The following is a 15,006-nucleotide window of genomic DNA, read 5'->3' as shown; positions in this document are numbered from 1 at the left end:
TGCTTCTCTCTCTTGCCTCTTGCCCCCTTGCTCCCCCTCTCTTCCCATCCCCTTCCCCCCCTCCACGTGGTCATAGCCAGCCTCTACTTCTCTACTCTCTCCTTCTCTCTGCCTTTCTCTGCCTCTGCTACTCTCTTAACTCCCCTCCCCATGCCCTAAATAAACTCCACTCTATACTACTCTAGTGTGTGTGTGTGTGGTCCCTCTGGGGGGGGGGGAGGGATGCCTTGTCATGGGCCTGCTGATACACTCCACACCCTGCCAGAACATATTCTTATAGCTCTTTCTCTTTTTATGATCACAACATTGATTCTATTCCTTTTCGTATTTTTCCAGCTCTGAACTTCATCCAATTTGCAACAAGTCTAATTCAAGGCAAGATATTGATGATATGACTCAGGCTGGGGATCCGAGTGTCTCTCTAATAGATGATGAACCCAGTTATGGAAGAGGATCTGACGTGATGTACAGTGAATTTGACTATGGCTTATGTAATGAGTTTGTTGATGTGACCTGCTCACCAAAGCCAGATGCATTTAATCCCTGTGAAGATATCATGGGGTACAACATCCTCAGAGTCTTGATATGGTTTATCAGCATCCTGGCCATCACTGGGAACACCACAGTGCTGGTGGTCCTGACCACAAGCCAATACAAACTCACTGTGCCCCGATTCCTTATGTGTAACCTCGCCTTTGCCGATCTTTGCATTGGGATCTACTTGCTACTTATAGCATCAGTTGATATCCATACCAAGAGCCAGTACCACAATTACGCCATTGACTGGCAAACAGGAGCAGGCTGCGATGCCGCTGGCTTTTTCACTGTCTTTGCCAGTGAACTGTCAGTCTACACATTGACAGCCATAACCCTAGAAAGATGGCATACCATCACACATGCCATGCAACTGGAATGCAAGGTGCAGCTCTGCCATGCTGCCAGCATCATGGTACTGGGCTGGACTTTTGCCTTTGCAGCTGCTCTCGTCCCCATCTTTGGCATCAGTAGCTACATGAAAGTGAGCATCTGCCTGCCCATGGATATCGACAGCCCTTTGTCACAGCTGTATGTTATGGCCCTCCTCGTACTCAATGCCCTGGCTTTTGTGGTCATCTGTGGCTGCTACACCCACATCTACCTCACAGTGAGGAATCCTAACATTGTGTCCTCGTCAAGAGACACCAAGATTGCCAAGCGCATGGCCACACTCATCTTCACGGACTTTCTCTGCATGGCCCCCATTTTATTCTTTGCCATTTCTGCCTCCCTCAAGGTGCCCCTCATCACTGTGTCCAAAGCCAAGATCCTCCTAGTTCTGTTCTACCCCATCAATTCTTGTGCCAATCCTTTCCTCTATGCCATTTTCACTAAGAACTTCCGCAGGGACTTCTTCGTCCTAATGAGCAAGTTTGGCTGTTATGAAGTGCGAGCCCAGATTTACAAGACAGAAACCTCATCCATTACCCACAACTTCCACTCCAGAAAGAGCCACTGCTCCTCGGCTCCCAGAGTCACCAATAGTTACATGCTTGCCCCTCTAAATCATTCAGTCCAGAACTAAAAATCAATGTGGAAACGGATCCTCACCTTGAAGGACAAGTATGACTTCTTTCTGAAGAGCTGGCAGTGTTACTACATATTTCATCTAATTTAATCTTTCTAGGTATGTGCATGGCAGATAGGTCAGGGACCATTAATATCTCATGTGACTCATCTAAGAACTGAATTATTGGTAACATCAATTAAAACAATGCAATACTGCTGCATGTTTTGTTTTTTGTTTCTGTTTGGATTATCTCAACAGATTTGGTAAAAATTATGTTCAGTAGTCTAGACAGGAATTTTTCTTGGAATTTTACAAATGAGGAAACTAAGACTTAAAGATCTCAGTGATTTCTTTGACATTTCTTGATAGATTAGAGGCAGAACCAGGATGAAGTATCCTGACTTGTCAAATTTTTCCAAGAGAAATGCTACACCATTCACATCTTTACTAAATGCCAGCGACGGTTTTGAAACAGGTCACTGTGTATAGGCTCAACTACATGGTCCAGAATCCCCTTTTAGTTAGCATGGACCACCTGGAGAATATCAACAGCTGTGCTGTGGATCAACACTGCTGCTAATGCTGACTCAGCTCAAGGCAGCCCCTCTCCCTCTGGCTGGATCCTCCCTCAGGCCACCTGGGTGGGTTCATAGCACACTAGGAAGCACAAAACTTCTGCAGGATGTTTTATCACCAAGGTCGGAAGCAGCAAGGACAGAACTGGGGCTCAGTTGGTCTCCCTGGGGTTGCACCTCGTGTTGGCTGAGTGCATGCTTGTGGTCTTTCCTTTATGAGGACATATACCCTGAGGACATTGACAACATCCTTACACATATTGCTTAGCCAGCCTCTCAAATGTGGGAGAGACAATTCCCAGTAACAAATATTTACCACCTATACATATTTGCATTCATACATATGTATGATTGCTTCTGCTGTTCTGGCTGAACTCTAATGGAAAATACACCTATTATATGGTGTGCATATAGATTACAATGTTAAGGACTCGGCAGCTTTGAAGTCAGGGTTAAGATTTTGTTCAGATTCTGTACTACACCAGGTTCAAGGTCGTCCAGCTCATCTCTTCCTCTACAGATGCACCCACTGAATCTCTACCTTTTAGGCTCCCAGTGATAAGGAAACAACCAATTATCAAGTGTTTAATGCTGCTGCAAATTTAATATTAATTTATCTTTTTCCTCTCGGCCCAATTCCTAGGCTAGGCACCAGTTCTTCTGGCCCTTGGCCTAGAATTCATTGTTACCATCTAAAGTCTTGGTGGGGTTTGTTTCTTCTTCCACTGGAAGAATTGACAGGTGGGAGAAATCCTGAGCACTGCAGGCAGCAGCAGAGAACACTGAAGATGGGATCGGCCAGCGGAGAGGAAGTCCTGGACACAGAAGATGGGATCGGCCAGCGAAGAGGAAGTCCTGGACACAGAAAATGGGATCGGCCAGCGAAGAGAGGCTTTTACTAGGGGCAGGGAAACACACACACAGCAAATACACAGAGAAAAGGTCCCTCTGTAGGGGAGAGAGGACACTCGGGATCCTGTGGTCTAGTCTCTCAAAAAGGCCAACATGTCCACAACTTTGAAATTAACATGTCCCGTTCCAACCTTGAACTGTGAGGCTGTTCCAGAGTCTGAGGATCCTTTAGTCAGGGGGGAGAAATCCACGAAGCCTGTCCCACCTTAGCTGCCATCTTTCACTATCATTTGTAGCCCCTCTTCCCATCTGTCTGTCTATCAGGGGATTTATCTAGCTTCTAGTCCTTCAAGTCCATTGTAGAATATCAATACTGAGAAATGAGCATGCTACCCACACCTGATTGCAGAAATAACCCTATCTGAATAGCTACATCCTATGGAACCACCATAAGTTCCTCCAAGCACTGCTGTGGCCAGCCCACACAGCTTTGAGCACCAGGGGTTATCTGGGGTAAGGTATGACCTCTAAGCTATGAAATCTGTGCTGTCTTTGTGGTGTCATGCCCTGGGCCTGGTTACTTGGTTCTTTTCTTGTGCCAGGAAGGAAAGAGCTGGTTGTCCCCCACCCCCAAGTCATGTCTTCTCGTCCTCCCCTCCTTCCCCTCCCCTCCTCCCTCTCCTCCCTCCCCTCCCCTCCTCCCTCTTCTACTTCCCCTCCCCTCTCTTCTCCTATCCTCTCCTCTCCCCCACTTTCCATTCTGTGGATTCTCCCATCAGCGATATTATCTTCCTCTTAAAGCCAGATGAACATGGTCCCCTAGGATTTCCCAGTTTAAATTAACGGTGTGAAAGGCTCCTGCCTCTCCCTCTCTCCTGGGCTTCACCACTGCAGAAGGAAATTGTTGGCTTTCTTCAGTTCTTTTTCAATTAGGCTCTGTTTTGCCTCCTTCCTAAACCTCTGAGCCACAAGTGAGGGGACTTGAACTCCCAGACTTGAGTGTCCAGCCTTCCCATGCTGAGTTTTTAGTCTTGTGCTGTACTCATGGCACCTGGGCTGGGAAGGACTTTGTCCTGTCTAGGTTTTTATAAATATCTTTCTCAAGTTCAAGCCTCCAGCTTGTGGATCAACTGTGTCTCTTAGATTTGGTAAGCACTTCTTGGGGTGTGAGGGAGAGCTATAACGTGACACAACTTTCATTGTCTTTTTTTTCTACCGTTGTTGTATGTAACTTTTAGTAGTCGCATCCCAGATTTGTACTTTGGAGTGTTTGTTTGTTTTTTTTTTTTTCCTTGCTAAAAAAATCATTCTCTTCCACCTAGATTCACTATAACATTTGGAAAAGGAATGAATGTTGTGCCTTAAAAGAAAACAAATATTTGCCAAAGAGCAAGAAGGGGGAGGATTGTCTTCTACCCTGCAGAAGATTCTCAGAGCTTTGTGAACTGACCATGGTACAGCATTAAAATAAATTTAGGGGGCTTCTTGAAGGAGAATTTCTTCTTCCAAGGGATCTTCTTGGAGGACCCTTCCCCATTGGCCTCAGCTCCCTGGATAGGGTAATGCTGACTGCATGGTCCCAGCTGCCTATTTATGAGTGGTGTCCCTATGGGTTGGCCTTCTCAAGAGTATAGAAGCAGCTTTTCCTAGAATCCTTGGAGGGAGATAGTTCAGTGGGCTGGCCCAACAGGTTGAGGGATGGGACTGCAACCCAGAAAGTGAGCTGCACCCCTGCTCCACAGCTGCTCCCCATGCCTGCATGCAAGGATGCCCTGGCAAACATTATAAAGGTTATTTCTAATGCATTAACAAGGGCATTCACTCATCGAGACAAAAATTGCAACTACCTGTCTGTCTGTCTGACAGGGCCCTTTTTCAATATATTATAAGTTTAAAATGAAAAATAAAACAGTATTCCTTGTAAATATTTTAGATTATGAAAGAGAAGAGGATGGAGACAGACAGACAGACAGACAAAAAGAGGGAGGGAGAAGAGGGCAAAGAAAAAGGCAGGCAGGAGGGAGGAAGTTGGGCCTTCCACATTAAGAAATAGAGTCTAGACCACTGAGATGGCTCAGAAAGACAAAGCATTTTCTAAGTTCTCCAGTTTTCCTCTCACCTCCATGTTTGGGATATAACTACACTAATATGTCCTCACTTTCTGCTGTTATGTTAAACACCACACACAAACATACAACCATCACCATTACCATCACTCTCACCATCCACATAATAACATGTAAAAATCAAACGTAGCTTCCTCTGAGTCTTCTAGCAGCATATGTGTGTTCCAGAGTGTTGCTTTCTAGTACAGTAGCCATTAGCTGCATGTCACTACACAACACTTAAAACATGGCTAGCCTGGGTTAAGATGAGTGGACTGTATAAAACGCACACTGGATTAGAAGGGCATAAACGACAACAAAGGAAAACAAATAGCTTGGCAATTCTAATATTGGTTACATGTGCTTAAATATATTGGAACAAACAACACAATTAATATTAATTTCAGCTGCCTCTACATTTTTATTGCAGCTTCTATAAAATTTACAATTGCACATAGTTTGTTCTCAAAATCTGTGGGAGAGCTGATCTAAAGCCCTAAGAAAGCATAACACTTTCCATTCTCACTCTCCTCACCACTCTCCCACTCTGAACCCTCTACCACGCCCACCACGCCCACCACGCCCACCACGCCCACCGGTTGGCTAAACTGCTGGGTTGTCCCAGCACCATTGACAATCATTCTTCTTCCTTGTATGCGGCCAGAGGCAGTGAATTTCTGAATTTAGAATCAAAAGTGGAAGCTAAATCATAAATATGATGGAGAAATAATCATCTCACAGCATAGCTGCTAATGACATGCTGCTTTAAGAGACTAGCTCTGACAGGAAAGAAGATGTTCAGAGACAAATACACCACGCAAGGAGTTCAGAAGATGCTCTGCCTGTCACTGTCAGTGCAACACTTCCTGCCAAGAGAGGGGACAGTTCTGAAATAGGCAAACATATTTTGGGGTAACTAAATCAGTGCTTCTAAACCCTTTAGGCAAGTCCCTAGGGACCGAGACACTGCCTCCACTTTCTGCACTTTAATAGAAACTATTAGAATCTGCTCAGCAGCTCCCATCTGTCGAGAGTGATGGTCCAGGCAGCCCTTCTGAAACCATGCTCCTGGGGCAGGGGTTCATTTCCAGGAACACGCCGTATCAAGCACACACACAATCAAAAGAAATTTCAAACAGTGCTGAGACCATAGCCCACGGATACTGGATTCAGTCCAGCTCTGCAGCAGGACTGCATCATCTGGAGACAGGAGCTGCAGAGTCTTCATCATGTGTCTCTGCAGTCTCTCCATCATGTGTTTCTGCAGTCTCCATCACGTGTCGCTGCAGTCTCCATCACGTGTCGCTGCAGAGTCTGCTTATTCTATTGAGTTGCTCAGAAAAGCACAACTCCTACTTTTTGTCCTTTTAAAAAGTGGCTGAAGAGTTAGTTCAGTCACAACGTGCTTGAATAGTGAATCTGAGGGTTCGCTTTCAATATAGCACCAAGAAAGGAAAAAAAAAAAAAGGTTGGAAAGGAGGAGGAATTTCAAAATTAAGAGAACTGCAAGTTTCTTAAACTTCACTTTTAAGGCTTTATTTTATTAATCTCTTACATATTACATCCTGACTGTAGTTTCCCCTCCCCCTTCCCCAACCTGTCCCACTCTGCACTACCCCATCCCCATCCCTTCCTCCTCCTTTCCCTTCAGAAAAGGGCAGGCCTCCCAGGGATATCAACCAAAAATGGCATTTCAAGTTAAAATAAGACTAGGTTCCTCCCACCATATTAATGTTGGACAAGTCACAGCTATACCACTCGTAGGCATATACCAAAGGACGCTCCATCCTACCACAGCAACACTTGCTCAACTATGTTCTTAGCTGCTTTATTCATAATAGCCAGAAACTGGGAAAAAGCGACATGTACCTCAACCGAAGAATGGATAAAGAAAATGTGGTATTTTTACACAATGGAGTATTATTTAGCTGTTAAAACAAATAGCATCATGAAATTTTCTGGCAAATGGATGGCACTAGAAAATATCCTGAGTGAGATACGCCAGAGCCAGCCAGAAAGACACACATGATGTCCACTCACTGATGAGTAAAGGATGACCATGTGACAACCCACAGACCAGAGAGGCTAAGTGATGAGGAAATCTTAAGGAGAGACCCATGAATCTCCCTGGGAAGAGGAAACTAGGGGCAGGTAGAAATGGGATGGGGGAGGGGGATCAGGTTAAGGTTTTATTTTTATTCTCAAATACCATGAAGAGGACTGGTTGCCTCCAGAGAATTTTTTGGTATGCAAATTTGTTTTATTGTGTAGTGGTAAAATTATATGTATACTAGAGAATTCCTTTTTTAATCTTTGTTTATTTATTTATTTATTTTTACACTTCAGATTTTATTCCACTCCCAGTCCACCCTCCAACTGTTCCACATCCCACACTTCTTCCCCACCCTTCTATCTCCAAGAGGATGTCCCCACCCTACCCCCACCCCTCACCCCACCAGACCTCTAAACTCCCTGGGGCCTCCAATCTCTTGAGGGTTAGGTGCCTCTTCTCTGACTCAACTCAGACCAGGCAGTCCTCTGCTGTTTATGTGTCTGGGACCTCATATCAGCAGGGGTATGCTGCCTGATTGGTAGTTTTTTGAGAGTTCTCAGGGGTCCAGGATAATTGAGGCTGCTGGTCCTCCTACAGGGTCCCCCTCCTCCTCAGCTTCTTCCAGCTCTTCCCTAATTCAATCACAGGGGTCAGCAGCTTCTGGCCATTGGTTGGGTGCAGTTATCTGCATCTGACTCTTTCAGCTTGTTGGGTCTTCCAGAGAACAGTCATGAAAGGTCCCTTTCTGTGAGTGCTCCATAGCCTCAGTAATAGTGTCAGGCCTTGGGGCCTCCCCATGAGCTGGATCCCACTTTGGGCCTGTTGCTGGACCTTCTTTTCCTCAGGCTCCTCTCCATTTCCATCCCTGTAATTCTTTCAGACAGGAACAATTATAGATCAGAGTTATGACTGTGGGATGGCAGCCCCATGCCCCACTTGATGCCCTGTCTTTCTGCTGGAGGTGGGCTCTACAAGTTCCCTCTCCATACTGTGGGCATTTCATCTAAGGTCCCTCCCTTCGAGTCCTGAGAGTCTCATACCTCCCAGGTCTCTGATACATTCTGGAGGGTCCCCCACCCCCACAAACCTCCTAACTCCTGAAGCTGACTGTTTCCATTCTTTCTGTTGACCTTCAGGGCTTCCATTCTTTTCTCCCACCCAATATCAGATCATGTTCCCCTCTTCCCCCGACCCCATTCACTTTCCCTCCCAGGTCACTTCCTCCCTCCCTCCCTCCTTCCCTCCCTCCCTCCCTCCTTATGATTGCATTCTTCTCCTTCCCAAGGGAACTGAGGCATCCTCACTTGGGCCCTTCAGCTTGTTGACCTTTTTGAGTTCTGTGGACAGTATATTGGTATTCTGTATTTTTATAATATCTACTTATTAGTGAGTACATACCATGCATGTCCTTTTTGGTCTCAGTTACCTCACTCAAGATAATATTTTCTAGCTCCATCCACTTGCCTGCAAAACTCAGGATGTTCTAGTTCTTGATAGCTGAGTAGTGCTCCACTGTGTAAATGAACCACATTTTCTGTATCCATTCTTCTGTCTTGGGTCATCTGGGTTCTTTCCAGCTTCTGGCTATTATAAATAGGCTGCTATGAAGATAGTGGAACACATGCCCCTGTAGCATGATGGGACATCTTTTGGGTATATTCTCAAGAGTGGCATTGCTGGGTCTTCAGGTAGATCTATTTCCACCTTTCTGGGGAACCTCCCAGTTTATTTCCAGAGTAGTTGTACCAGTTTGCAATCCCACCAGCAATAGAGGAGTGTTCCTCTTTCTCCACATCCTCACCAACATGTACTGTCACCCAAGGTTTTGATCTTAGCCATTCTGATTAGCATAAAGTGGAATCTCAGAGTCGTTTTCATTTGTATTTCTCTGCTCACTAAGGACTCTAAACATTTCTTTAGGTGCTTCTCAGTCATTTGAGATTCCTCTGTTGTGAAATCTTGGTTTAGTTCTATATAACACTTTTTGATTGGGTTGTTTGGTTTTTGGTGGTTAGCCTTTTGAGTTCTTTATATATATTGGGAGGGGTTTTGTTGTTGTTGTTGTTGTTGTTGTTGTTGTTGATTTATTTTTTATTACCAATCTATAGGTTGCTGATTTGTCTTATTGACTAATACACCTGAATGCCAAAGTTTGCTATTCAAAATATTAAACTGATATAGCCCAGGCACTGACCTCTGGGCATGGGTACAAACCTTGAATTTGACATCCTGGCACACAATGCTTTTTCCTTTCTTTTTCTTTCTTTCTTTCTTTCTTTCTTTCTTTCTTTCTTTCTTTCTTTCTTTCTTTCTTTCCTTAGATTTATTTATTTTATTTGTATGAGTACACACTGCAGCTATCTTCAGACACACCAGGAGAGGGCATCAGATCCCATTGCAGATGGTTGTGAGCCATGCTGGAAATAGAACTCATGACCTCTGGAAGAGAAGTCAGTGCTCTTAACCACTGAGCCACTCTCTAGCCCCTGACACACAATGCTAATACCAGTTATGTGTACTTTACTGATGCCTTTAAACTTACCCTGGGACTATTCATATGCCTTCATGTGTTAACCCCCCCCCCCATAAAGCCCTTCAACCCCCTCTATTTCCTTTCTCCCTTCTACCTAGCCTGCAGATATTCACTTACCTAATACTGGGAAGCAGGCAGACATGGTACGATACATCACGGAGGAATGCTATCAGAGAGAATAGGTAACTGCCAAAGCTTTTAGAGGGCTGATGGAGAGGGAAATCGTGCACTGGCTTTTATCTTGCCATCACAGCAATGATGAGAAGAAACTGATAGCATTGTTTTACCAAGAGCCAAAATAGGGAGTCCTTCCAATCCCTTTTCCAGTAAGAAGAGAAAAATTCTAGAAGAAGAAGCATTTTCCCCATATTTACTTTTAATTCATAATCCTAAACTTAGCTCTCCCATCCATCCAAGGAGGCATAAATAAACTCTGAAACCAAAGAGCAGCGGTGAGAGCACAAAGATCATGGACAATCGAGCAGATGAGTGAAATGACCTCCTGAGCTGCCGAAGGAAGATGCATGCAAGTCAGAACTCTCAACACTCTCCAGTCACCAGCCCTGATCGTCTTGCCAGACTTGCTCTTCCTGGATCCAAGGTGCTCTGTGACTCCACGATGCTCATGTCTTCTCCTGCATTCCTAAAGAACACATTTGCTGCCCAACCACTCAGCCTCAGCAGCGCGAATCAAAGGCTGGAAATGTTTGTGTTCGGCCCATCACTTGCCATGGACGAGCTTCCAGGGACTGGATGCTCAGGATGGAGTTATCATCCTCAAAACTCACGCCATCAATGGTCTTTCCACCCAGACCATCATGACATGTGAAGTCACCACCCTGCCACATGAGTCCTGGAATAAATAGGTGACTGTCACCAAGTACTTCTGTCAAGTCTCCAGAGCAGCAATATTTTCTGCTATCTCTGGAACTTTGTCTGCAAACATCTCAACGAAAGTGTGGCTTTAGGGGCTCACCAGTGATAGCAATATCTAATAACACAAGGAAGTTGACCATGGATTGTCTTCAACCAGATACAAGGGACATGAGAGTCTTCATAACCACCAGAGGAACACTTGCGTCACACAGAAGCCATAGCTCTTGCCATACACTGTACTTGCTTTACTTGGGTTGGCATAGAATATCCAGAGACTGACCCACCTGGGGATCCATCCAGACACTATTCTGGATGCCAAGAAGTGCTTGCTTATGGGAGCCTGATATAGCTGTCTCCTGAGAAGCTCTGCCAGAGTCTGACAAATACGGAAGCAGGTGCTTGCTCTCAACCATTGCACTAAGTACAGGGTTCCTGATGGAGGAGATAGATAAAGAGCTGAAGGAGCTGAACAGGTTTGCAACCCCATAGGAAGAACAACAATATCAACCAACCAGACCCACCCCCACCCCCAGAGCTCCCAGGGACTAAACCACCAACCAAAGAGTATACATGGAGTGACCAGCTGTATATGTAGAGAGGATGGCCTTGTCAGGCATCAATGGGAGAAAAGGCCCTTGATTCTGTGAAGGCTTGATGCCCCAGGGTAGAGGAATACCAGGACCCACAGGAGTGGGTGGGTGGGTGAGGGAGTACCCTCATAGAAATGGGAGAGATGGGATAGGGGATTTCTAGAGGGGGAAGCAGAAAGGGGGGATAACATTTGAAATGTAAATAAATAAAATATCCTATAAAAAATAAGAATAAATAAATAAGTAAAAATTCATTAGAAAATTAGAAAAGAATCTTAACATTGACAATCTCAAGCTCTGAGTTCACAAAGTTTTATACCTGACACAGTTAATGAAGCCGAGAGCTTGAGGCTGATAGGACATTGGTCCTAGAAGAACACTTACAACTACTATTCTACTAAATGAACACAGCAATAAAAATGACTCCTAGTGGCATTGTCAACCCTCAGATGAGTGCATCGCAGCCCTCCTCAGAGGAGTTTCTTCTTGCAATAGGCAGCACTTAAGAAGACCCACAACTGCAGAGAGCAAGAGACTCTGGCGCACTCATCCCTGAATGAGACCTCCTTATCAAGCCTCTTACATTCAGGCTCAGGAATCTTTGTGGAAGAAGAGGTGGAAGGATTTCAAGAGCCAGAAGTAAGAGACAGTTTTCGGGAAACGGAGTACTCAGGAGAAGCTGGCCTATGTAAAAATCTGATGTCATTTCTCCCCCAGTCACTCGTTTGTGTTGTTGTTTTATTTTTTGTTTTGTTTTGTTTTTTGTATTTTGTTTTTCTGAGACAGGGTTTCTCTGTATAGCCCTGGCTGTCCTGGAACTCACTCTGTAGACCAGGCTGGCCTCGAACTCAGAAATCCGCCTGCCTCAGCCTCCCGAGTGCTGGGATTAAAGGCGTGCGCCACCACCGCCTGGCTTGTGTTGTTGTTTTAAAGAGAGAGAATGAAAATGAAGTTGGGTGGGTATGGACTGAGCAGGACCTAGGAGGAATTTGGGGATGGTAATGAATATGATATAAAATGCATAGAAAGCTCTCAAAGAGAAAATAGACAATAAAAATACAAACTAAAAGAGAAAACATATAGTGTTTTATTTGTTTAAAATACAAACTAGTCCATTGTAGACATTTTCCATCCTTCAGCTCTGTCATCCTGAGAGCAAAACTATGTCTGCCCTTCTTGTACTAAGGTTTGTGCAGCAGGTACATATACCAGCCAGGATCCTTCTATAAATCTCTTTTCAGAGGGAAGAACAACATCTCCCGAAAGTCCCTAAGGAAGCATGACTTACTACCCAAAATCTAAGATTGGTACCTAGCTACAAAAAAGATGTAAAAATAAGCCACTGCCACATGTAGCCCTTCATGGCATGAAGACTTTCCAGCCATGAAGGTGAAGGGGGGGCCTGGGTTAGGAGAATGAATGGACCCTCATCCTCCAAGCTATGTCATCTGAAATCTTGTCTCATAAGATGAAGCCAGGATCAAAGACGAGATATAGAACATCCATACCTTTCATGTCCTTACTCTCCACTGCCCTTTCCAGTGCTACCTTCCTGTGTTAGCCTTTTCCATCCCTCCTGGGAACAGACCCTAGAATGCAATGACATGAAGGAGATATTGCCCAATAAACTTGCTGTATTAGACAAGAAAAAGGAGAAACAAATGATACGAAAGGAAAATGAAGTGATAAAAGAAGATTTTAAAAGGAAAACATAGATGAGGGAAGCAAGAAGAGAGGTCTGGGGAGTAGAGAGAGAGAATGACTAGGCAAACCAAGGAAAGGGGTCGTGTGGAAGAAAGCGAGTCTTACTTCTGTTCCATTATACTGGTACTTCTGTCTTTTATAAAACTAGGTCAGCTTGCTGCAGGGTGGCCAGAACTGAATGAACTCAGAACAGCTCCTCAGAAAGACATGGGGCCTGTGGTGCATCAGGGTCCCTCCACACACCATAGAGCAGGTCTCCATATGGGGTGTAAAGGGGAAATTTCCCTGGTCATCTTCAAAGGCTCCTCACCTCAGATGTCAGGTGATGCAGAGCTGCCTTGGTCTTGCTCATGGTTCAGGGTCTTCACCATATCCTATTCTCTATTCTCCCCACAACAGCAGTGGCCACAGCCCAAGCATTCTGTTCTCCAACAGATGGGGCTCAAAATATACTGATTGTAAATGTAACTTATTCACCTGGAGTTATTGTCCACTCAGAAGCTTACTACTGAATAAGCCCACCCTTTCTAGCCCTGTCTGAATTCTGTGTAGCTGGTCAGCTGTTCTAGCTTAAATTCATCTCCAAGCTGTTTGATTCAATCTGGCTTCTCTTGGCTTCTCACTGAATTATTCTGATTTGCCTCAATTTGTTCTACACTTGATCTTACCCAACAGGCCGAGAAGCGATGGCAATTTGTTCTAATCTGGATTCTTATTCTCTGGCTTCAACTGCCTGTGTTGACCTGCACTGAACTGTAGGAACTCATAAATGAGCTCAACTCCACTGCACTGCACTCACTGCCCTGATTCCAAACTGACTGAGCTGTCTTCACTCTCCCTGTACTGCTCTTAAATAACCTTTCTCCTAATAGTTGGGCATATCCTATCTCTGATTTGTTCTGTCAGTTCTTTCCCTAACTCATCACTTTTTCTACCCCTCAGCTGGACATCATTGTTTGGAATTAAAGGTGTGTACTAAGGGCATGTTCATATTCCAGCCATATCACACAGACCTAGAAGGTCTTTAGATGTGATCAGAGTAGCCATGTTGCTACATTAAAAACCCTGTAAGGCTGACCCTAGAATCTGTAAGAGCATTCTTCTGCTCCCTCTTGCTTCCTTTTCTTAGTTTCCTTATAACCCAGGATCTATTTAATCCTGAAACATTTCTTACAAATGCACACATTCACAAAAAGAATAACATTAAAGATCATCTTATTTTTAGTAATATTCTCCACATAATAAGATGCAAAGAACATTTTCAGCTTGGTATTTTAAAAGCTTTCAGGCTGCCTTTCCCCCACTTATCATTAGCTGGGGTCATTTAAACCATCAGGTATTAATAATGTGTTGCATAAAAATGTTGTTTGGCCAAGGAATGTTTGAAGTTGTTTCCAGCAGCAGGAGTTTCTCATCTCCTTTAATAAAAGCAGCTTTGCTCCTTTTATTAAAATTGAGGCATTGTGCAAGGCAAGGGAAGGCAGTTCTAGGAAGAGTTTCGGTACCCCCAAATCTCAGTGCTTAGTGCACTTGCCAAGTCAGAAGGTACAGTATTTCCAAGATTGGATGAGCCATTGCCTTCTGGTCTTGAAATTCAGCTAGAGGAGGTCCTTGAACAGTGTGAAGATCGTGCCCGGCACTGTACACTGCACAACCTGGTTTCCCTTCCTGGTGAGTGCAGTCATAGAATGCAAGCCTTATGGAAAGCATGGAATTATTTATCCAAACACTTTATTCCAAACAAGAAAGCAAAGAGGAAGTAGCTTATCAAGTTCAGCTATGTATTTCAGCTGCAGCCCTTACCTCATAACTCCCTCCTTAAACCAAGGAACTTAGGAGCATGAACACTTGTGGGCACACACAAGTACACCCCATACTTGAGAAAAGCCAGCTTGGCTCTGGAAAGATGGTCCAGCCTCAGCTGACTTGATGTTCATGCAGAAGACTTGGGTTCTGTTCCTAGTGCTAGAACAGTAAATTACAACTGTCCTTAACTACAGTTCTAGAAAAATCTAACACTTCTTTCTGGTCTCTTCAGGAATCACACATATAGGTAAGATACTCATACATATAAAGTAAAAATAAATAAATTTTTAAAAAGAAGAGGGCTGGTGAGATGGCTCAGCAGTTAAGAGCACCCGACTGCTCTTCCCAAGGTCCTGAGTTCAAATC

General features: G+C 44.4%; 1 protein-coding gene across 2 annotated transcripts in view; it reads left to right on the top strand.

Moving 5' to 3' along the window:
- Fshr (follicle stimulating hormone receptor) overlaps positions 1–1,764 on the top strand; it is a 173,920-nt gene extending 172,156 nt beyond the window's left edge. The window contains exon 10 of one of the 2 annotated variants that reach the window (XM_021218039.1): positions 337–1,764. In XM_021218039.1, the coding sequence (XP_021073698.1) occupies positions 337–1,561 (1,225 nt within the window). In that variant the 3' untranslated portion in view covers positions 1,562–1,764. The remainder of the gene's footprint in view (positions 1–336) is intronic. The other variant, XM_021218040.1, reaches the window with a different exon arrangement.
- The last annotated feature ends 13,242 nt before the right edge of the window (positions 1,765–15,006 follow it).

The sequence above is a fragment of the Mus pahari genome, chromosome 18, assembly GCF_900095145.1.
Source record: "Mus pahari chromosome 18, PAHARI_EIJ_v1.1, whole genome shotgun sequence".
Taxonomy (NCBI): domain Eukaryota; kingdom Metazoa; phylum Chordata; class Mammalia; order Rodentia; family Muridae; genus Mus; species Mus pahari.
This window is presented reverse-complemented; position numbering and strand designations above follow the sequence as displayed.